At 39.4% G+C, this 25,245-nt stretch overlaps 1 protein-coding gene across 1 annotated transcript in view; it reads left to right on the top strand.

Annotated features, from left to right (window-relative positions):
• The window catches only part of ccdc170 (coiled-coil domain containing 170), a 97,679-nt gene that overhangs the window by 11,344 nt on the left and 61,090 nt on the right, over positions 1-25,245 (top strand). Inside the window, exons 3-6 of the mRNA XM_059986336.1 lie at positions 2,390-2,417; positions 5,310-5,438; positions 6,839-7,095; positions 14,614-14,752. Of these exons, the coding sequence (XP_059842319.1) occupies positions 2,390-2,417; positions 5,310-5,438; positions 6,839-7,095; positions 14,614-14,752 (553 nt within the window). The remainder of the gene's footprint in view (positions 1-2,389; positions 2,418-5,309; positions 5,439-6,838; positions 7,096-14,613; positions 14,753-25,245) is intronic.

Here is a 25,245-nt window from a genome sequence, read left to right as displayed (position 1 = left end):
TTCAAAATTGGTAAAAATTGCCTTGTTAGATGCAGTAAGGTCATAGAGGTTTTCAACCCCTAGACCCCTAAAGATCAACTTTGCATAGGGCAGATAGTCCAGAACACCAGATAAGAGGTGGCATTGGTGGCACAGTGACGTTAACCTCTTCAGTGCCAGCGATTGGTGTTCAATTCTCTTCACTGTCTGTAAGGAGCTTGTACATTCTCCCTGTGACCAGCTGGGTTTCCTTTTGGTGCTCTGGTTTTCTCCCACCTTCCAAAGACCTATGGGTTGGTAAAGGATAGTAAGTTGTGGCCATGCTCGACTGGTGCCAGAAGCATGATGACACTTGCCCCCAGCATATCCTTGTACTTTGTTGGTCATAGACAACAAGGGACTTATTTCACTATATGTAGAGGAGACACAGCTAATCTCTTTTGAGAGAGTACAGGTTCAGGAGGTTTCTCTTGCAACAGCTGAAACATCAGAGAGACATTGCACACTACAGCACAGAAACAAGCCCTATGGCCCTTCCAGTCTGTGCAGAACCATTAATCTGCCTAGTTCCATCGACCTGAACCCAGACCGTAGCCCTCCATACCTCTCCCATCCATGTACCTGTGCAAATTTCTCTTAAATGTTGAAATCAAAACCACATTCACCACTTCCACTGGCAGCTTATTCCACACTCTCTGCAGCCTCTGAGTGAAAAGGTTCCCCCTCATTTTCCCCTTAAACCGTTTCACCCTTCACCCTTAACCCACGGCCCCTAGTTCTAGTCTCACCCATTCTCAGTGGAAAAGCCTGCTAGCATTTACCCTATCTGTACCCCGCTTTATTTTATATACCTCTATCAAATCTCCTCTCATTCTTCTACACTGTAGGGAATACAGTTCTAGCCTATTCATCCTTTCTCTATAACTGTCTTGGCAACATTCTCGTAAATTTTCTCTGCAATCTTACAACTTTATTGATATTTTTCCTGTAGGTAGCTGACCAAAACTGTACACAATACTCTGACTTGGACCTCACCAACATTTTATGCAACTTCAATATAATATTTCAACTCCCAGGGTCAATACATTGATTCATGAAGGTCCATGTGCTTAAAGCTTTCTTTATGACCCTATCTACTTACGATACCACTTTCAAGGAATTATGGACCTGTATTCCTAGATCCCTCTGCTCTACTGCACATGTTAGTGCCCTACTGTTCACTGTGTAAGTCCTACCCTGGTTTGTACTCCCAATGTGCAAAACCTCACACTTGGCTGCATTAAGTTCCATCTGCCATTTTTCAAGCTGGTCCAGCCCCACTGAGAGCTTTGATAGCCTTTCTCATTGTCCACTACATCCACAGTCTTGTTGTCATGGTTGACCACATTAACATCCAGATTGTTGATATAGATGATAAACAGACCCAGTACTGGTCCCTGCAGCACACCACTTGTCACAGACCTCCAGTCAGAGAGGTGACCATCTACTACCACTCTCTGGCCTCTCCCACAAAGCCAGTGTCTAATCCAGTTTACTGCCTATGCTGAATGCCGAGCGACTGAACCTTCTTGGGTAACCTCCCTTGCTAAAGTCCACGTAGACAACATCCACGTATCCTTGCAAGTGACAGAAATCCATTCAACTCCTCCCTTTCCTCTATTCAAGGCCCCAAGCAGTCTTTCCAGGTGAGGCAACACTTTACCTGTGAATTTGTTGGGGCTATTTACTGTCTCTGGTGCTCCTGATCCAGCCTTCTCTACATTGGCGAGACTTGATGTAAACTGGGAACTGCTTTATTGAACAGTCGCTCTATTCTCAAAAATCAGAATTTCCTAGTGGCCAACAATTTAAATTCCTATACTGTTTCCATTCCGACATGTCGGTCCATGGCCTCCTTTGCTGCCATGGTGAGACCGCTCTTGGGGTGAAGGAGCAACCTGACGGCATGAACGTTAATTTTTTTTCTTACCCTTTTCTTCTATTCTCCATTCTGGCTTCTTATCTCTTCTCCTCATATGCCTCCTCCTGTGCCCCTCCTCCTCCCCTTTCTCCCCAGTCCACTCTCCTCTCCTATCAGATTCCTCCTTCTCCAGCCCTTTACCTTTCCTACCCATCTGGCTAATAGCCACTCCTTCTTCCCCTCCCCTCAACCCTTTTATTCTGGCATCGTCCTCCTCCCTTTTTAGTCCTGAGGAAGGGTCTCCTCCCAAAACATCAACTGTTGATTGATTTCCATAGATGCTGCCTGACCTGCTGAGTTCTTCCTGCACCTTGTGCGTGTTGCTTCGGATTTCCAGCATCTGCAGAATCTATTATTTTATGTCTATCAAGCCATGATTTTGATACTTGTCCATTGTTTAGACCTGTGCAAGCTATGTAACCTGCACTCACATCTCTTGTCTTATTGCAGGAGTCGGAACCGACTGGAAACTCACAAGGTATGTATTGTGTTTGGTGATAGTATTAGCAAATGAGATATTAATGCAACAGTGCATAAATGCTCTACAGTTTAAGAGGAGGTATCACCCCATTAGAAGGGGAAGATAAAGTGGTCATCTAGTGGGCAAGATACTTTAGTCCATCTACAACACCCACAGTCTGGAGGATTACAAGTGTAATATTATTCTGAAAAGCTGAGCCCTACTTACACTATTCTAATACCCTTGTACTTCTGGAAGCAAAGAACGTAGGTAAGAGACGTTCAATCCAAAGGTCTGAGCCTGATGCCCTACTTCACCCAGCCCTATCAGCTCAATATTTCATCCCTCCCTCTCTCTCATGCTTATCTAGCTTTAAAGCATCCGTCCCAAAGAGTGGTTCAATCTCACTGGTCTAACTACCTGCCCTTGCTGCTTGCTTACTTGTGCTTTCCTGCTGAGATGATTTGGTCCCCAAAGCTGGCTTCTGATTGAGCATAGGACCTTTTTACCAAAAATGCCAGTCTTGCCCCATTAATGGAGCAATGCTCTGAGGTTTAACAGCTGTCAACGACTTTGAATGACTCTGACGTTTACAGACATTACATATTTAAGTTTTTAAAAATATTTTTAATTAAAAAGTAAAGAAATGTTAAGAATCTCAAAACAATTTAAAATCTTAAACAATTAAATGCTAATTGACAATTTTTTTTATTAACAACTGAAAAAAATCTGCCGCTAACCTTCATTGTAATGGATAGAGTCCGTGAGTCAGTACCAGGCCTAACAGGCGAAGTTTCAGTGAACAGACTCCCAGAGAACAACTGGGAAAACAGAAGGAATTTGGCATTTGCTATTGGACTCCTCAAAGAATGTAAATAGTGTGGAGCTTCCAGGAAGCCAATGACGATGGCTGTTGGAGATGACTCAGATGGTATTATTTGTTTCAGCACTGAAAGAGGCCACTCAGCCCATTGGGTTCCTCCCAGCAGCCATCTGAGCAACCCCTTCAGTTCCTATCCACCTTATATTGTCCTGCATCTTATTCTCTTGCATGTGCCCATTCTTACCTCTTTGGCTCTTTTGCCACTTACCTACGTTATGGACAGTCTATATAAGGTACCAACTCATCTTAGGGACCCAGCGGGTAATCAGAGCACCCTATGGAACCTGCACAGCCACAGGAAGAGTGTGCATACAACCCACACACAGCTCCTGAGGTCAGGATTGAACCTGAGACACTGGAGCTGCAAAGTTGCACCAATAACTGCTGCCGTCTTGGGCAACAGGCTGTGTAAGTCACTTCAGCCACCTCAGGTAGCAGCAGCTTCCGTATTCTCACCTGAATCCCATCTGGATAAGTTGCGGACAATTCTACACTAATAATTCCTAGTTTTTGTATTTGCAGGCCCACCACCCTCAACAACCACAGTCGAAATTAAAACAAACTCTTTAAGTTCACGTCTCGGTCAACTCTCTTTCAAGGGTTGGATACGAGCCTGTTTGTTCTTTCCAATACATATATTGTCTCAGTTCTGATAGTTCCCATGTCAATAATATGGCACTGCATATTGTAATGTGACTGAAATTGTATTTACCACCTGTAACCTTCCATTATACTGCATATTAAACTAGCAAAATGATTTGTTAGCTGGTACAAGTGATAGTGACAGTGAAGTCATTGGATTATTGCTAAAGCCTGCCTGGTTCACTAATCCTTAGGAAAGGAACTTGCTTATCCTTACTTAGTTCGGCATTTACCAATGGCAAAGTAGTAATTGTGCAGTGCCCACTGAAGTGAGGTGACAAGACAGTCAGTTCCAGGATAAGTGGGGCAAAGAATAAGCATCAGCTTTGAAAGTGATGCCCATCTTTGTGGATGAATAGAGAAGGAGTAACAGCTTCTTTAATCTGTATAAACTGTCACTGCCCTTTGCTTCTCTGGAGTAAGTGGAAGCCTCAGGAAATGAGTGACGTCGAACTTGATAGAATTTTTGGGAGGTGAAAACTCATGGAAACCTCCTGCCTTTAAGGGAAAGGATAGAGCTCATCTGGAAATTTAATTTAGAGATACAGCACAGTAACAGGCCCTTCTGGCCCAAAGGGCCTGCGCCACTCAATTATACCCATGTGACGTGCACCTTTGGAATGTGGGAGGAAACCTACACGGTCATGGGGAGAATGTACAAACTCCTTACGGACAGCAGTGGAATTGGACCCAGGTCATTGGCGTTGTATAAGAATTGCACCAATGACTGCACGACTGTGCTTCTCTAACGCTCTCAGTTTGGCTGTGGTGGGTTGGCGGTACTTACTGCAGTTTTTGGCATGCCCGGCACAGGGAGCACTCACATCTCAAGTTGTCTGGAGGGCAATCCCCAGACAGAATCTCGTCACACTAGGAGATCTTGCATTGAGGCCTAGGAAGTTACTACAAGCCAGGAGGTGGAACTGCTTCAGGCATGTGATTAGGAGCAGTGGAAAGAGGTTTGGTGATGCTCAGGAGGGGAAAATGTGGCTGCGATCCCTGCCCGTCCCAGTCTTGGCAGGAGCTTGTTCATCTGGCAGAGTATGTTGGAGTTAAGTACAGTGGTTGTGCACTAGATAGAGCTGTTCCCATTGACCATTGACCCCAGCTGGTTAGAGGCGGATGGGGGATAGCTCTAACCTTGGACCAGGAACAGTGTCCAGCAGCATGCTGGGGAGGAATAAACCCATTTTTGAGGCTGCTGAATATTGAGTCCAGTAACATAGTTGAGTCAGCGACTGGGAGGTATGCACATTAGAGTTGGAACAGAATCATTGGATTAAATCCACTAGAGTGGGAATGTGACTGCTTTGTGGGATAGGGAATTACTGTCACAGGGCTGTGGCAAAGGAAGCTCATGAAGTGTGTTTTCATTCGTTATTTAGGGGACATTTGAACCTCTGGTGGAAATCCCTGTGTCGCGTGAACAGCTGAATCACCATCGGGTAGCATCTGAGACAGCTCGCAGTGAGCTGGCCGCCTTGCAGCTCAAGTATAAAAGTAGTCAAGCTGAGGTAATCAGAAACACGAAAGAATCCCCCCCCCCCCCGATTTTCATGTGGTCATAAAGTTAAATGATTAAAGACCGACAATTAATCTATTTTATTATTGCTTAAGCAATTCTCACTCTAGCTCAAGATGTTCCTTTTCAGTTTTCCTCCCTTATTCCTCCTCTCCGTGGACTTTATGATCGCCCTTGCCTTGTAAATCCCTTCACTGAATCATCAATAAATCCTGTCTCATTACCCACTAGTCCCCTGAAAAACTACCTCAAATACATTTTGTGTTCTGTTCCTCCAACTTGATTTGTCCAGTTTAAGATTAAAACCCTGCTTGGTACTTCATTAAATTTATTGCATTCTCTTCATGTTAATACCCTGCCCAATAGTATAGCTGGCCTTTAGGGGCTGTTATTCCTCTGGTCCCACTGCTGTAACTTGTAATCTCTTATCTCCATCCATACCAATTTTAGATCCTCATTATCCAGACATGACCACCCCTCTCTGCTGGAGTAGCACAGTCCTTTGTTACCACATCTGCTGCACACTTTTAAAGTTTTGCCTGTCCTTTGAAAATGTCAAGTGCTGTGGAATGTTGTGTAGCTATCTTTGGTCATCATGTCCTGATGTCTCAGGAACAGTTATTAGCTTGTCCTGTTTGAAATCTGAGCATCTCCTGAAGATCCAGTGACAACTCAACAGTTAGCATCTTCTGCTGTGGCCATGCATATTTGCATTTTGATTTTTCATATTCCCCTGTCTGTATACAACTGCTATCTATGATTCATTCTGAAAACATCCTCTGCAGTCTGCTGGAACAACCATTCTCCTGGAGGAACTCAGTGGGTTGAGCACTGTCATAAGGTAGAAAGGAGTTTCTGAAACTTTGGGTAGAAACTCTGCAGGAGTCTCTTGTGTACATTTTCTGTCTGCCATCTGAATTAACCCTTTCTTACCTAAGCCCATCAGCCCTACTGAGGCACAGGCCTCCGAAAGTAGCTCTACAGTGCCTTCTGTCCTGGGCCAGTCTTTCAAGTTTTCCCAGGTGTTTCCTTCTTCTCTCAGGGATGAGGAGTTTGGAGCTTCTTTTGGCATTTCTGTAGCACTGAGTTTTTATGGGATGGGGTTGCTAACCCTCCTCCTTTCACAGCTGGGCTTGGGACTGCCCATGACAGAGTTTAATCAATCTCCTTTCCTCATTAAACTCTAGATCCACCCTGCATCATGCATAATAGGGAAGGTAGGTAATACAGGATTAATTTTACATGACATTTTTACCCTTTATTTAATACACAGAAAGCTAACTGGCTTAATCATAGACTTGGCAGACATACAATGGCTATCATTACTTTAGCTACTATTTAAAACCAAGTCATTAACTTGTCAATCTGTGCATGGGGGTATCTTCTCTGTAGCTCACAGATACTTGCATGAAGCTTGCATCCCGAGAGAGCTACATCCAGGAACTAAAGGCAGAAATCGAAAGCTGCAAGGCAGACAATACAAGGCAGGCATCTCTTATTGGCTGCCTGAGGGAAAGGATCCTGGAATCCGAGGAGGAGGCTGGAACGCTTCTCACATCAAAGTCTCAGTCGGAAATAGCTCTGCAGGACTTACAGAAAGAGAACAGGGATCTTCAACAGAGGAATACAGAGCTGGAAAACAAACTCAGGTTAGCATCTTGAATGGAGAAAGAACACCAATCACCAACTACACATTCTCTGTGTAAATACACTGGACAACAAATTTTAAAAGTTTTGCTTCCTTAGAATTTTTTTTGTTTATGATAGATTGCTTGAAGATGAATACAAATATAATTTCAGAATACTTGTATCATGTAGGAATTTGGAGAAACAACAAATTAACTTTTATTGAATATAACATGTTTAATTGCATAACGGTGCTGATGCTTAGCAATAGTTCAACTAAGTTAAAAATACATTTTTAATGATTTTTATTTGTACTCAGTGTCTGAGGCTTCTCATTAGTGTCCAACAATAATTCGCCAGCATTGATGGATTCCAGTTGCCCTGGTATCTTTTCTCCATGACCGCAATGTGTTGGTGAAACCTTTGACCATGCTCGTCACTAACGTCACCAAGATTTGCAGGGAAGAAGTCTAAATGGGAATGCAGGAAATGAATCTTTAATGACATGTTGCACTTCATGGTTTTATATGCTTGAAGCATGCTTTCAACCAGCTGCATGTAGTTTGGTGCTCTGTAGATGCCGAGAAAAATTTCAACAATTTCCTTGAGTGCCTTCCATGTGATTTTCTCCGGTCCCACTAGAAATTCTTCAAATTGCCTGTCATTGATGACCTGTTTGATTTGCGGACCAAAAAAAGTGCTTTCCTTAATCTTGGCATCAGTTATTCTGGGAAGCATCTGTCTCAAATATCAAAATCCTTCATAGAAATCTCTGTGCCTGGTAATAGCAAATTCCATCCTTACATTCCCTGAACCCAATAATTATTACTAAAACCTGGCCTGCCATCCAGCAGCCACACTGCCTAAGCATGCCCAAGCATGCCTGGACAAGATAGGAAACTTTCCAGCTTACATTGTAGGCATCATTTTAATTGACTTGAATTATGAATTGAAATAATAAACATAAATTTAAAAAATGGTGCATGATAGGGAAATTTCATGGTGATTTTCATGATCAATAGCCCAAAGTTCATAAGATACACCTAAAGGTATTTAGGAAGCAAAATCTTTGTTGTCCAGTGTTATGTAGACATGCTTCCATAAGTAACCAGTGCGTTCTGATCCACATAACTCTAAATTGAATTGAGTTGACTTTATTACTTATATCCTTCATATACATGAGAAGTAAAAATCTTTACGTTTCAGCACCGTCTAACTGTGCAACGTGCAATCTGGTGAAACTAAACCCTTTATATACTGTTCTCAGTCGGGGGGGGGGGAGGGAGAGGTGGTAACTGAAATTCTGGTCTTATTGTGGAGATCTGCCAGATGGAAATGTGGATCCGAGAAGTTATATTAAAGTTTCTAAACATTGATTTTTCAGAAAACGGAAGTATTCTATCTTTAGTGCAAATCAAAAAAAGACAAATACAGCAGGTTGAGCAGTGTGTTGCGGAAAAAGTATTACTCGGACATGAAGGGATATCGCCTTAGGAACATGATGCGCATCATGGAGAGCCCACCCTCCTAAAAGCAGAGTTCGTGAGACTCTCCTGAGTACAGAGACTTTTCTCATTATATAGACATTGTGTATCAAAAGCTTCCAAGCAGGATTGTGAAATACAACACACAAGCAGATAATTCCTTTACTCAATAATCTTGTTTTAGCACAATACAGAAAAACAAGATGATTGGGTTACTATTTTCTTATCTATTCAAAGGCTACTTCTGCCCACAGCCTTGAAGCAAGGACAGTTGCACTGAAGAAAAGCAGAACATCGTGTGATTATGCTTTGATTACACCTTTTCAGGCTAGTTAGTCATTTAGTAGCCCTCCAGGATCAGTTTAAGGCTGCTGTGAGAAAAGCTCTTTAACCCCTTAGTATCTAGCTAGTAACAAAATTTCTTCCACACAGTGTGTGTGGAAAAAGAAACAGTGTTTTGGATTGGGGCAAACAGGGTCTTTGACCTGAAATGCTATATCTTTTTTCCCACAGATCTTTCTTTCTTTCTTTCTTTCTCAATCCTTTTTATTAAGTTTCGAATAGATGAACGTAACAATGATAACGATACAAAGATATCGGGATTACATTCATAATGGTTAATGCATACAGAAACAGACTCCGAGTAACATGTGTAATCTAAACCTCCCAATCTCTTAAACATGAAAAAGATTCAAAAATACTTATACAGAAAAAAAGTCCCCCTAAACTAAAAAAAACAAAATGAAAACAAAACAAAAGCTGGGCTGCCATGTTTCATCGATTAAAGTCATTATTTTTCATTAACTCCACTCCTCTATACACGAACAAAAAGTTATTGAGAAGAATTTGGAAAAGGTCAGCTTATATCATATGAAAATGTTGAATAAATGGCCTCCTAGTTTCTTCAAATTTAACTGAAAGGTCGATAGTGCCACAAGTTTAAACAAGTTATAGTCTGGGAAAACCATTGAAATGTAGTAGGGGGATTAGAATCTTTCCACTTAAATAAAATGGATCTTCTGGCTATTAATGTAACAAATGCAATCAAACGGCAAGCTGAAAGGGTTAATTGACTAGAGCCCATCACTGGTAATCCAAAAATTCTAGTAATAAATAGGATAAGGTTGTAAATCAATATGCAAAGCTACTGAAATAATATCAAAAATATCTTTCCAATATTTTTCCAAAAGAGGCCAAGACCAGAACATATGTGTCAAGGAATCTACCTCAGAATTATATCTGTCACAGACAGGATTTATATGGCAATAAAAACGAGCTAATTTATCCTTAGACATTTGGGCCCTGTGAACCACCTTAAATTGTATCAAAGCGTGTCAAGCACACATTGAAGAAGTATTAGCTAGTTGGAGAATTTTCTCCCATTTCTCTATAAGTAAAGGTACCTGAAGTTCTCTTTCCCATTCATCCTTAATTTTATCAGATGTACCTAGAAGTATTTTCATAATTAGATTATAAATAATTGCTATTAAACTCTTCTGATAGGGGTTTAAACCTAAAAAAATTTCTGGAATTTCAATTTGATGTGACATAGGAAAAGTAGGTAAAATAATATTCAGGAAGTTTCTAATCTGGAAATATCTGAAAAAAATGTGATCTAGTCAAATTATATTTACTAGAAAACTGTTCAAAAGACATGAGACAGTTATCCATGAATAAGTCATGAAAACGTGTTATTCCCTTTGTTTTCCATAAATGAAAAGCTTGATCAAATCTGGATGGTTGGAAGAAAAAATTGGATATAATAGGACTTGATAGGATAAATTTATTCAATCCAAAAAATCTATGAAATTGAAACCATATTCGTACTGTATGTTTAGTTATTGGATTAGTCATTTGTTTATGCAGTTTAGGAAGTGCAAAGGGAAGCAAAGCCCCTAAAATAGAAGCCAACGAGAATCCCTGTACAGACTTGAACTCGAGGTTCACCCATCATGGACATTGAATTTCATCCAGATCTTGTGTCCAGAACATTAAATATCAAATATTAATTGCCCAATAATAGAATCTTAAGTTTGGCAGAGCCAACCACCATCCTTTTTTGATTTCTGTAAATATTTCTTACTTAACCTAGGATTTTTATTCTGCATATATATGAAGAAATTTGAGAATCAATAATATCAAAAAAGAATTTAGAATTGAAAATTGGTACCGCCTGAAGTAGATACAGAAATGTAGGTAAAATAATCATCTTAACAGCATTAATTCTACCAATCAATGCACAGATCTGTCCTAAATTACTGAGCTTTATCACCATATATTTACCTTTTGTGTTCTAAATATGAATACATATTAAACTGAAAAAAGGGCGATATAAAGGATTGTATACATTTTCCTCAACCTGTCATTAGTTCAATATAAAAAATACCGTAGCAATATTTAATAAAACCCATGGCCTCTAATTTTGTTGGCTTTGTTTGCCGAGCAAAAAAGATAATATAAATAGAAGGAGATTAGGACAGATGGGCAAAAAGATTGTGTTGGACCAAAAGGCCTATTTCTGTGCTGTACAACCTAATAACCTTAAATATTCTGCTTTCCACCTGTCAAGTAGAAGGCCATGTAATCTGGTTTCATTATATATAAAAAACAGATAAATTATTATGAAAATCTATGATGCATTATAGCCTGGTATGGGAACTCCAATGCACGGGAATGCAAGAGCTTTCCAGACTATTCTATCAGCATTCAGATATATAGACTGATTAGGGGGTTGTCAGTGTGGCTTTATGCATGGAAAGTTGTGCTTGACAAATGTTTTAGAGTTTTTTGAAGTAGTAGCCAAAAAGATATGTGAGAGTAGGGCAGTGGATGTTGTCTTTTTGGGCTCTAGTAGGGCCTTTGACAAGATCCCACATGGTAGGTAGGTTGGTCTAGAGGATCAGTTCCCATGGTAACTGGGGAGGGCTAGTTCAGTGGATTCAAATATGGCTGGCAGGAAGGAAGCTGAGGGTGATGAGTGAAAGTTGTCTCTCAGAATGGAGGCCGCTGACTAGTGGTGTGCCTCAGTGATTAGTTTTTGGACCCTTGTTATTCATTATTTATATAATTGATTTGTGTGCAAATACACAAGTTTACAGATGACACAGTATTATAGTGAAGATTAGATGGCTGGTGGTGTAGTAGCATCAGCGCCAGACTTTGTGGTGAATGGTCCTGAGTTCGAATCTGGTTGGCTTCTTGAACTCTTTCCATCTGTGCAGGATTGAGCGTCAAGCTAGCAACTCAGCCTTGTTAAAAAAAAGGCATGTGCTACGGAAACCGAAAAAATGCCGCCCAATGTGCTGCAAGGCACAAAATTGAACAATAGTGAAGAAGGTTATTGTAGATTACATGTTGTTCAGTTAGGGAACTGGGCCGAGGAGAGCCAAATGGATTTCAATCCAGATAAATGTGAGGTGATGCATTTTGGAAAGTCAAACCAGCATAGACTTGTACAATGTAGGGCACTGTGGACCAATAGTACAAATGTATTGAAAGCAGTGTCACAGGTAGACAGGGTGGTGAAAAGGGCGTTTAGCATGCTGGCCTGCATCAGTCAGGCCATTGACTAGAGGTGTTGGTACATTATGTTGTAGTTATGTAAGTTGTGGGGAGGCTGGACTGGAACTACTGCGTACAACTTTGGTCATAATGTTATAGGAAAGCTGTGCTTAAACTGGAAAGAGTGCAGACAGATTTATGAGGATATTGCCAGGACTAGAGGGAGAGGTTGGTCAGACTAGGCCTTTATTCCTTGGAATGTAGGAGAATGAAAGGTGACCACAGAGAAGTGTTTAACATTACGAAAGGCAAGATGAGGTGAATGGTAATGGTCTCTTCCCCAGGGCATAGATTTAGACCAGGGGTTCTCAACCTTGTTTATGCTATGAACCAATACCATTAAGCAAGGGGTCGTTGGACCGCAGGTTGGGACCCCTGATTTAGTGTGAGAGGGGAACAATATGAAAGGGACCTGAGGGGCAACTTTTTCATACAGAGGCTAGTGAATATGTGGAACGATCTGCCAGAAGAAGTGGTTGAGGCAGGTACAATATGATCATTTAAGAAACATTTGGATGAGTACATGCAGGGCTGGGCTTGTAGGGATATGGGCCAAATGAAGGATTGGGACAAACTAAGTGGGCAACATGAATTATCTGGTCTGAGAGGCCTGTTTCAGTGCTCTCTTGCTCTCTGACTCGAAGCAGCTACAGAGAATGGTGGACTCAGTCAGATCCATTACGTACCGTGTGCAGCCCTCCCTACTGTTGAAGACACCTGCAAGAGACAATATCTCAGGAAGGTGACAGCCAGCATTAAAAATTCCCATCATCTGGGCCATGCTTGCTTCTCTTTGCTGCCATGATGCAGGAGGTACAGGAGCCTGAAGACCCACACCTCCAGGCTTGTCAGCAGATTCTTCCCCACTGCCATCAGGTTCTTGAACCGACCTGAACAAGCACAATTCTACCACCGACTGTACTTCCCCCAACCTGCATTGATGTTTCTGTTTATTTTTTTTGTGTAAGTTATGCAATTTATGTTTGTCTGTTTGTGATGTACTGTGCTGCTGCTGCTGCTGTAAAAGGCTACTTTTCATGGCATTTGTATTGTGGATATGCCTGCCCATGACAATAATGGGAAGGAGGGCAAAAGAAGATCGGGGCAAGAGGGAGGAAGTGTGGGAATAAGGTGAGTGCATGATTAGAGAGATCAGATAAGGTTATAGAGCCACACAACACAGAAACATAATACACCAACCCTCAAACTATCATTTACATACATTCTACATTAAGCCCATTTTATTCCCCCCCCCATCTGCTTCCTTCAGATTCTACTACTCACCATTTAGAGCGGCCAGTGAAGCTCCCAAACCCATCCGCCTTTGGCAGGTGAGGAGAGGTTAGAGCATCGAGGGAAGTCATGCAAATTCCACACAGACTACCCCAGAAGTCAGGATCGAAGGTGGGTGGCTGGAGCAGTGAGGCAGGAGCTCTGGTCGCTGCACCCATTGTGCGGGTCCTCATTTGTATTTGTGATTTTCAAGGGTGCACGTTGTACGACAACACCGGGTTGAGCAGAATAGAAGAAAGAGGAAGAGAATGTAATGCCAGAGAAAATTAAAGGAATGGTAGGAGGAAGGAAGTGAGAGGGTAAATGAAAGAATAGAAGATAGAGTACAGTGAAAACTAGGAGAAAGCATAGAGCTAGGAGGATAAGAACAGAACAGTGAAGGACTGCACAAGTCCAACTCGGCCATGTTACCATCCACCATAAAAAAAAGAGAAGAATAAAATAATAGAGCAGAGAAAGAAACAGAGGGAAGAAGCAAAGAGAAAGAAAAATAGGAAGGCACCTGAACCTAATAAGTAGGGTAACGCACAGAAGGAGGAAGTCAAAGAAAGGAGACTATGACCATACACAGAATGCTGGAAGATCTTAATAGCATCTATGGAGAGGAATAAAGAGTAGATGTTTCAGGCTGAAATCCTTCTTCAAGACCAACGTTCCCTCTAAGATGTGCGTGTGTGCGTGTATACACATCTTTTGCTACTAGTGCACAAAGAAATTTAAACTGCGCTCAAAAGGTTGTCACCCACTACCTCGTTGGAGTGTTAAGTATATTTCATGATCGTACAAAATCGCATTTCCTTTTCTAGTTTCTGATGCGGGCGGTATCGTCAATGTGGAGTTTGTGATGATTTGCCTGTAGATGTTAGAGCTGGCTTATTACCATAGTACTGTTTTTATTGAAGAAATTATTCAGTGTGCCCATGTTGTTGTCACTGGGCAAAAAACTGCACAGCACAAGATTTTTGTGCACCTTGTTCATTACAAATTAGGGGGAAATATTGATCAGGACTATTGATTGTTATGAAAAGAAAGTAAATGTTTGAGCAATTAATAGATGGTATATAATCATTTTGTCATATTTAATCAGATTTTAGCTTGGAGTATTTTGTATGCAAGCATAATTATATCTGAATTGCTAAATAATTATATGTTAAATATTAAGACATTTAACTTTCTACCTTTTCTTATGTACTTTCTGACAAGAAAAATATTAACAGAGCAGGATGAGGTCAGGCTACAAGATACCAGAAGAGTGAAGCAGTCTGATGAATTTTTGATGAAGCTCACCCGTGCTGTTAATATGGATTATAGAGGAGCAGATCTGGATTCCCTTGTATCACAGGTATCTTAATCATATTTCAATTCAAGGGCCCAATATCCCAATGAATAGTTACTAAACTTTCTGAGAACTCAGAATTCTTATTTTCTTATGAGAGTTAAATAAACAGGAACAGGATAATATATTAAAAATTGTGTCTTAACATATCACTCTTTAACAAGTCACTGAAGTTTATGTTGTTAGGTTAATGATATCTTGTACCTCGCATACCAGGCCACAACGGACAGCCAAAGGCTACGATCAAACATTTGGAATGTTCACAATTACTTGCTGATGGCTCAGAGGTTGTCATTCTAAATATAGAAATTCCTGGAAATATTCAACAAATCCGGCAAGACAAAAGTTAGCACTTCAAGTTGGTGGCTGGGAGGTATTTCGTGATAAGAGGAGAGGCAAGGAAAATGGAAGTGGGGGAGTTAAGAACATAAAAGATAAAAGAGAATTGGGATTAAAAACAAAATTTGGTGCTTTTGTGAAGGTTGAAATGAGAAAAGAATTATTACCAGTAACCTAAATGGGTGGTGTTGGTATTGTTGAACTCAGTTCAGTTGCTGAAATCAGAGACACATCAATTCTGAAATCATCTGTTGCTGTCAAAAATGCTGTTCTGGTCCTTAATGCTACTTAATTTGCAAGGAAAGATAACAAAGCCTTTGTCGTTGACCAAGAGTAAGAAGTATTGGTAGAAGTAAACAGAAAATGTGAGAGGAAGTATTAAGCAGTTGAATATTTTAATAGTCTATACATCACAAGGTTCAAAGGTTCATTTTATTTTCAAAGTATGCATGTACAATACCACTCTGATATTTGTCTTTCCCAGATAGCCATGAAATACAGAAAAAACCATGGTGTCTTTGAAAGAAAAGACGTCAACCCCCCTCCCCACATGAAAATGAAAAGGAAACAAAACTTGCAGACCACAAACCCTCAACTCTCCACCCCATCTCTCGCACAAAAACTAATAGATCACCCACATGGAAAACAGCAGGTAGAACATCAAACCCCAAACCCCCAACCCCCTCCCTCGCAAAAAATCAGCAACAGTAATGTCAAATGCCCAACCCCCCTCATAAAAACCAGCAACAATAACAGCAAACCCCCAACCCCTCTCTCGCAGAAAAGAACAGCGACAATAGGATCAAAACCCCAACCCCTTCTCCCACCACGAAACCTCAACCCGCCAATCGGCATCAAGAAAGAAAACACAGAAAGCTGAAGGAGAGCAATATGAACAACAGTCCAATAATCACATTAATCTTAAGATTTCAAAACTATCCTCCCATCAGAATCAAACACAGTCCTCCATGAAGAGCGAGTGACCATCCTGTTGCTGACCTGTGGCTTTCCAAATGCCGCTGACCTGGATACCAACCCATTGGCCCGTGGCCTCTATGGAGAGCAACCACTGAAATCCTCTGCATTCACCTCGATGCTTCAGAATGGAGTTGTTCATGGCTCCATGCCCCGTTTATGTCTTCCCCATGAGGCAGCTCTTGGTCCTCTCTGGGGACAGCAGAGCTCTAGATCACTTGATCAAACTCCAAACTGCATAGCACAGGCTCCAGCAGTTTCGGAAACACTATCAAGACAAAAAGAACAAACAGAAGGCAGTTGTTAAGTGAGGAAAATAGCAGAGGCTCTGAGCATGATTCGCCTATATGATCCTGTCTATAGTTGTGAGATCAGAGATAGGAAGTCTGTTAAAGGGGCTTTCTTATTTAAGAAAGGGAAAGAAAGGGATTAGCCAAGTCAGCCCGATAGTGGGAAAACTAATTGGGGTTAAAAAGCAAGGGAGAGCATAAATCATTTAGAAAGGCATAGATACATCAGGGATAGTTGGCATGTGTGTTCAAGAGATGAACTTGCAATTCTAACTTATGGTTGGGTTTACTGTAGAAATATCAAGGAGTTTTGATCAAGATGGCTTGTTTGATATTGACTTTAGCAAGGCTTTTGATGAAGTTCCACATTATAGATTGATCAGAAAGGTGAGAAACTTGTTTCAGTGGTAGGAAGTGTGGGGTAATGGTGAATGGATGTTTCAGTAACTGGAAGGGTGATTTCCATTTGGGTTACTCATAGTGGAAACTACTTTGGTTCTTGTGATGTGTATATTGAGTGACTTAATTTTACATAGAGGAGGAGAGCTAAAAAAATTGCATATTATGCAGAAAATAGTCATGTTTCCAGCCAGTGGACTTCAGTTAGTCAAAAGAGTAACTAAAAGAGTGATTCAAACTCAGAAGAATGTAAAATGACAGATTTGGAGAAAACAAACAAGTTAAGGGAATGCATAACAAATGCTAGGATTCTGAGAACCATTGAAAAGCGGACCCTATGTATTAATGTCAACAGATCCTGGAATGCAGCCTTGTAAGGTATTTCCCAAGAGCTATAAAATTCAGACTGGCCATGGCTGGAATCCTAATGCAGCTCTCATTGCCAGTAACGGCATGATCACATTAGAGAAGATGAAGAAAGGTGTTTCAGTGATGTGGCCATGAGGAAACATTGTTTAGACTTTTTCCCTTTGGAACCAAAGGAACTGAGGGAAAGATTTACTTAAAGAATGTATAATTTTGAGGGGCCCAGATAAGAAGAATCATCTCTCCTTAAATCTGGTTAATAATTAATGGTCATAAATTTAAGGTAACTGGTAAAGACGTTGCAAAGGAATTAGAGAAAACACTGCTCTCCCAGAAGCTGGTGGGAGTCTGTACCCTGCTGCTCATCCAGGTGATGGAGGCAGTCACTCACTGAATATATAGATATTACTCAGATGAGTACTTAGCGTTTTCAGGTTATTAACTGAGACCTGGAAAAGAGAGTACAGCTGGATTGTTTTCCTTGGCTGGTCTGAACTTGACTGCCAAAAAGGCCCAAGGAGTTGTAAACTTCCCTGGTTCAGCCTTAAGCCCAGAAGACTAATCAAAATGCCAATTTTGAAACAGTGGTTTCAGCAGTGCAGATGGAAAGTAACGACAACAGGGAAATTGGGGTGGGAGGAGAAGGGTGAGCTATTAAAGTTGATAGATGCTCCAGGTCCTTGTGTAATAAATTTGTTCCACAAAGAAGTCACCCAGTCTGTGTGGGCTCCCCCAAGATAAAGGAGACCACATTCCAAGTAAGATACTAAATGTGAAAATAGACTTACTAACCTAGAAGGAGTGGTGGGCAACCTAGGTGGGAGGCTACAATTACAGTTGTTGCATCTATGTGCTTGCATGAGAAGATGCCACTGAAGGGGGATGCATGGAACGGCGCGGGATTGAAGAGTGGATCATAGTGTCACAAAATGCCAGACGGGGATAGCGATTTATTTGGTATTGGTTTCCCCGGAACGGATTAATAACAAATGAAGTGCTGGGTTAAGGACTGTAGTTTTTGATGGATGTAGATCATGGTCTCTATGAGGGCTTAGCTATCGCTTGCTTGGTGGCTGGTGGTGGGGGTGGGGGGGAGGGTTGCTGATACTTCCTGTTAGAACAAGTCAAGGGAGGGAGGGTGCTTTGCTGCTGCTTGTGCACGGGAGCGGGGGGGAGGGAGGGGCTTTGGGGTTCTAAAGTTTTTCTCATTCTTTGAGATTTTCTTCTGTTTTGTGGATGATTTTGAAGAGCAAGACTTTCAGACTGTATACTGTATACATCCTCTGATAGTAAATGGAACCATTGGACTATTGAACTTATTAAGTATGGAACTGGGTGGACTAGCATTCCACATCTTGGTTTTGGGAGTGACAGGAAGGGGTAAAAACATAAGTGAGGGAAGTTGAATGGCACTGCTGTCCTCAAAGAGAAGGAATCAGTGTAAATAAATTTGGAAATATTAATACAGATCAGCAGTATCAGTACAGTCATGGCAAAGGCAATGAAATTGGAAGGGATAACTCCCTAAAGGAGTCGGATTCACAATTCAAGGACTGTTCATGGTCATTTTTCAGTACACAAGCATAAAGAAGAACAAAGTGATTGATACTCCGGATCCGATGCAGCATGACAAAACACAATAAGTATAAATATAAAAGCAAACCTATAAAACACAACATGCAATTAACTGTCTTAGTGTGGCTGTATGTACATAAGATGAGCTAGATTAATTATACGTATACAAATGATGTTAGATGCAGGAATACCTGAGATTTCCTGGTGGTGGCTGATGGAGTAACAGCTATCTGCTGTTGCTCCAACTCTAATTATCTTACTATTTCCAACCTGTTTTGAAACTTTTTTAAGAATGATATTTTTTCATTATGGCTACGGGGTGGCAGAGGTACTAAACAGGATGATCCCCCTGCTTCTTTGTACTATGGATTTGCTGCAAAGTCATACATGAGAAGCCCCTGAGAAGTTTCAACAATTCAGCTGTGAACTTAAACAAATAGATGGTAAATTGGATTCTATTCAACAAACTCTTAATGAACACGATAAACGTATAAAAAAATAATGAAGCAATGTTGTCGTCTTTGGAAATGGAAGTGGATGAGCTGCAAAAGCTTTGTGAAAAGCAATCGAAGTCCAATGAAAAATTAAGACAGAAGATTATCAACATAAAAAATAGAAGTAGAAGGAACAACTTACGGGATCTGGGTCTCAAAGAATTAACCGATGGTAATTATCCTACAGAATTCTTTGCAAACTTTCTGCAAGAATTATTTCCGGAAATTTCGGCGTCTTCACCTATGATTGATTGAGTACACAGGTCTCCCATGCTTAGACCTCCTAACAGAGTTAGACCAAGATCAGTAATAATCTGTTTTCATGAATTTAAAACAAAGGAACTGTTAATACACGAATCTCGTCAAAGAGGCATGATTGAATATAATGATTGCAAGATTAGAATTGTTGAAGATTACTCGCCTGAGGTTATGCAGGAACGTGCTAAGTTCAATGAAGTTATGTCCGAGTTTTTTAACAACGGTTTCAAGCCTTCCCTTCGCTACCCAGCTCGACTCACTTGAAAATGGATCTTTCAAATGGTTTCATTCAACTGCTGAAGCATAAAGGTTTTTAAAATCTGAAGACTAGCTGTTTAGTTTGTCCTTAAATGAAGACTCAAGATTAAATGAGAAACTTTTAATTCACAAATCCCATCAAAGGGGCATGATTCATTATAGGGTGGAATATTAAGATTCTCGAAGACTATTTGCTTGAGGTTATGCAGGAATGAGCTAAGCTTAAACAAGCTTTGTTGGAATTTTTTTAACAAGGGTTTTAACCCGTCCCTTGGCTACCCAGTTTGACTGAGAATCTGATTAAAGATGGATCCTTTGAATGGTTTCATTTGAATGCTGAAGCATAAAGATTTTTAAAATTTGAAAGCCTGGTTTTTCACAAAGATATAAGATTAAATGTTTAATATCTTTTTGTATGAATGATTGTATCTTTTACTTTTGGTAAACCTTTGTAACTAATTTCCTTTTGTATTTTTTTAATACTGTAGTTTTGATATACGAGAATTGAATTTCTTGTTTGGATATTGTTTAGTCTAGGTTGGAATATAAATAACCTTGAAACTAATTGGAGCGATCACCAGGTTTTTTGGGGGGGGTTCTCATTAGTTGTAGGTGCCAACTTTCTATTGGTCGGTCTTCTTTCTCTGGGAGGTGGGTGGGGTATGTTTTTTTCTCAGAAGTTATTTTCAAATTTTTTTTAGCCAACTTGTTGCTTGGTTACCATTTCTCAAGGTTTATGGGTTGGTTTTAACTTACGCCTTAACCCTTACTTTAAATAATATTAAAAATTGACCAAACTATTAATTTACTCAGTTTTAACATGAAAGGGTTAAATCACACTGTTAAACGTAATAAGATCTTTGCTTATATTAGGAAATTTAAGGTCCCTATTTTTTTTACAAGAAACTCACATACACAAATGTGATACTCTACATTTTTTTAGCCATTGCAATGGACTTTGTTTTCATTTGTTTCAGGCCAAATCTGGAGGAGTTTCGATTCCTATAGATAATACACTTTCCTTTGTTCAACATAAAGTAGTGTCTGATACTAATGAACATTTTGTTATAGTTTCAGGAAAACAAGATAATAAATTAATAGTATTTGCCAATGTGTATGCCCCAAATGTAGATAATCCAGAATTCTTTGAGCTTTTTTTGTTTTTACCAGATCTGAGTCTTTATTCTTTGGTGATGGGAGGATATTTTAACTGTTGGCTAGACCCAATTTTAGACCGATCATCTTCTAAACCACCATCTCTTAATAAATCAGCTTTGTCTATTCAATTTTTTTTGAAATATATTGCTGATCTTTGGCATTTCTGACATATTTTAGATAGAGAGTACTCATTTTTTTCTCATGTTCACCATACATATTCCAGATTGATTTTTTTATTGATAGTCAATTGATTTCATCAGTTCGTTCCTGTGAATATAAAGAAATTGCTGTTTCAGATCATGCTCCTGTATTTCCATCTTTCAATCTCTCTGATCTTCCTCAAACAAACAGATTTTGGCATTTAATACAACTTTGTTATCTGATAAGGAATTTTTAAAATTTCTAGAGAGGCATTTTATTTATTATACTGCAGTTACACTTAGTCTTTTTGGATTCTTTCAAATTGGGCAGATTGCCTCAATCTTTCTATGAAGCCTCTATTTCACTTACTCTAAAGAAGAACAAGGATCCAGCTGAATGCTCTTCATACAGGCCAATTTCATTACTCAATGTTGATACTAAAATCCTTTCTAGAGTTCTGGCTTGTAGGATTGAAAATATTTCACCATTATTTCTGATGATCAGACTGGAGTTATTAAAAACTAACATTCCCATTTTAATATATGCCGTGTGTTAAATGTTATTTACTTTCCCTCCCAGGAGATGTTGGAATGTGTGATATCCTTAGATACTGAGAAGGTCTTTGATCGGGTTGAATGGAATTATTTATTTAAAACCTTAGAAATTTAATTTTGGACCAGATTTAATTCAATGGATTAAATTATTTTATCTCTAGCCCTCTGCTCGGGTTCTTCCTAATTTTCAAAAATTCCAAACCATTTAAACTTCATCATGGAACTAGACAAGGCTGTCCATTGAGCCCGTTGCTCTTTGATCTGGCTTTAGAACCCCTTGCCATCGCTTTTCGAGAATATAATGATATCTGTGGTATTTTAAGGAGAGGTATTACTCACAAAATCTTCCTTTATGCTGATGATATATCTTTTTTTATCTCTAATGTTGAGACCTCTTTACCTTGTGTACTTTCTTTACTCTCCCGTTTTAGCCAGTTTTCAGGATATAAATTGAACCTATATAAGAGTGAATTATTTGCTTTAAATAATTTGGTATCAATTAATACTAATCTCCCTTTTAAAGTTGTAAGGAATCAATTTACTTATTTGGGTGTAACAGTCACTGAGAATTACAAACATCTGTTTAAAGAAAACTTTCTTACTTTATTGAATCATGTAAAAAGGATATCATTAAATTGGTCACCTCTTTTATTATTGTTGATTGGACGAATTAATTCTATTAAAATTAATATTGTACCTAAATTTATATATCTTTTTCAGGCTTCACCCATTTTTATTCCTAAATCCTTTTTTGACTCTCTTGATTCTATTTTATCCTCCTATATATGGAAAAATAAACGTCCTCGTTTAAATAAAGTTTACCTTCAAAAATCTAAAAAGTCTGGAGGTTTAGCCTTACCTAATTTTAGGTTTTATTATTAGGCAGTTAATATATGATATCTTACATTTTGGCTATATTATATTAATCGTGTAGACTGTCCAGTATGGGTCTCTTTAGAAGCTAACTCTGTTAATAAATTTTCTGTTATTTATCTTCTTGGATCCTCACTTCCTTTATTTGTAAGTAAATTAACTGATAATTTAATAGTTGAACATACTCTGAGGATCTGGATACAATTTAGAAAACACTTTGGTTTATTGAGATTTTCCCTTTCAAGTCCCATTTATTCTGATTTTTTTAAACCCTCCATGACTGATTTAGTTTTTAAAGAATGGGACAGGCTGGGTATTAAATGTTTTTGGGATCTGTTTGTTGGAGGAAACCTTTTGTTGTTTGAGCAAGTGTCAGCTCACCCAAAGCTCACTTTTTTAAGATATTACAAATCAGAGACTTTTTAAGATCTCAATTATGCACATTTCCTATAAGCTCAGTTAAGAACTTACTAGACATAATTTTTAGTTTGACATCTTTTCATAATGGTTCAATATGTAATATTTATTGTATGTAACTGGAGACGAGGAATGTTCCTTTAGACCAAATTAAGATTTTGATCTGGCAACAAGATTTACAGACATCAATATCTGAGGAAACTTGAAATGAAATTTTTAAACTGGTTAATACTTTATTGCTATGTGCTCTTCATTCCCTCGCACAATTTAAGGTGGTACACAGAGCTCATGTGACTAAGGATAAGCTATCTCGTTTTTATTCGGATATATCTCCCTACTGTGACAGATTATGGAGAAGCTTCACTAATTCATATGTTTTGGACTTGTCCGAATCTTGAAAAATATTGGAAGGAAGTTTTTCAAACTTTTTCCTTACTCTTTAAAGTCAATTTTAAGCCTGACCCTCTGACGGCCCTATTCGGTATTGTTGCAGGACAAGATATTAAGCTGAAGGCATCTGATTTACATATTTTGGCCTTTAGCTCTCTTATAGCTAGGAGGACACTTTTGTTTAAATGGAGAGATGTTTTTTCTCCTACTCATGCTCAATTGTTATGTGACAATATGTCATGTTTGGATTTAGAGAAGATTTGTTGTTCAATTTCTGACTCTCATCAAAACTTTCAAACATTGTGGGGACCTTTTCTGAATTATTTTCAAAACCTTCAACTCATTGTTTAGACATTATTAATTATTTGACTATTATGTTGACTATTATTAATTTTTATTATATGAGAAGGTATTTTACCTCCTTTTCTCCTTAATGAACAGCTCCGGTCTTGGTAGTGGTTAGATTCTTTTTTTTTGTAATAAATTAGTATATTTCAACATAACTATTGATTAACTTACATGAATATGGGGTAAAGAGATTGTTATTATGAACAGATATAATGTAATTGGTAGTTTTTAAAATCTTCTTTGACCTTTTATATATACTTTCTTGTACTCTGTATTCTTCTATGTAGAAACTAATAGAAGTATTGCAAAGAGATGCAGGAGTACCTGAACACAAGGAGACTCTGACAGATAATGGTAAATTGACAAGAGTGATCCTTGGCAGGACAAACTCTGCTAAGTAGCAGCGGGGCATGTGAAAATACTGTTGGACAGTGTCTGTGTCGGTGTAGGTTTGAGGTGTGGAGTGTAAGCGTAAAGTGGCAGTGCTGCTGGATGGGATTGGCTGAAATGATGAGTCCACCTGGATGGCTTGGTTGATGTATCCTGAGAAGTCGACAGAAGCTAAGTGTTCCAGGGTGAGAGTGCAAGCTGTCCAGAGATAGTCAGTGGAGAAGAGGACCTGGAAGCACTAGCAAGATACTCGGTACCATCTAAGGAGCATGTAGTTAGTGTCAAGTTACTTAGTGCTCATTCACTGTTAATGAAGGTCAGTTTACTGAATCTTGACAACACCACCATGTCAGTTGGTTTCATGGCAATGGTGGAGTTGGACCGTCTTTGATCAGATTTAAGAAGGGAATTCCATACTCTGGAACCTCAATAGCTAAAGATAGCAATGCTGGAATAGATAGAATCCCATATTCAAGAGCTCAAATGTTGGTTAAACATATAAAAGAGTGAACTATTTAAGAAGATAGTTCTTTCCAAAGTACTCCTCTTTATTCAATGTTGCTTCAATTAGCACTAATCCAGTATCATCTGTAAAGAGTGTCTACAGCCTCCCCGTGGAATGTTGGGTTTTCTGGTTTCCTCCCACAGTCCAAAAGGCTACCAGTTAGTAGTCTAATTGGTCATTGTAAATTGTCCCATGGTTAGGCAAGGGTTAAATCAGGGGTTGCTGAGTGAGCAACTTGAAGAGCCAGAAGGGCCTATTCCGCACAGTATTGAAATAAATACATTGTTATATTTTTAATTCTAATTACTTTAATGTATTTAAATTATTGACTGACTTTTAACATTCCTAGAACTGGACGATTCCTTACCAGGTTGAAAGCAGGCCTTGGTACACTACTTGTTCTCTGGCAGGCTAGGCCCGAAGTCATCTAAGGGTAACGATACAGAGTTCAGGCTAAGGATAACACATGTGAAGAAAACTAAAACCATATTAGGACATATATCGCCATCTGGGAAAAGTCATTCTACCTTTGTTTTAAAGTTAACTTTATTTTGCTTGCCAGGTTTTTTGTCTCTAAATCGGTACTTTTCTCTGTGGTCAGCATGTTCCAGTCTTCCTCAGATATCTTGCCAAACGCCCTGTTTCCCATGTATAAGCCTGCACTGCTACAATTCTGGCTTACGTGGGGTAACACAGTCCAATTTATATGAATGTAGGAAATGTTAGATAAAAGGTGGCCAAATTTCAACTAATTTACCTTCCACTGTCC

This window comes from Hypanus sabinus, chromosome 12 (genome assembly GCF_030144855.1).
Source record: "Hypanus sabinus isolate sHypSab1 chromosome 12, sHypSab1.hap1, whole genome shotgun sequence".
NCBI classification, from domain to species: domain Eukaryota; kingdom Metazoa; phylum Chordata; class Chondrichthyes; order Myliobatiformes; family Dasyatidae; genus Hypanus; species Hypanus sabinus.
This window is presented reverse-complemented; position numbering and strand designations above follow the sequence as displayed.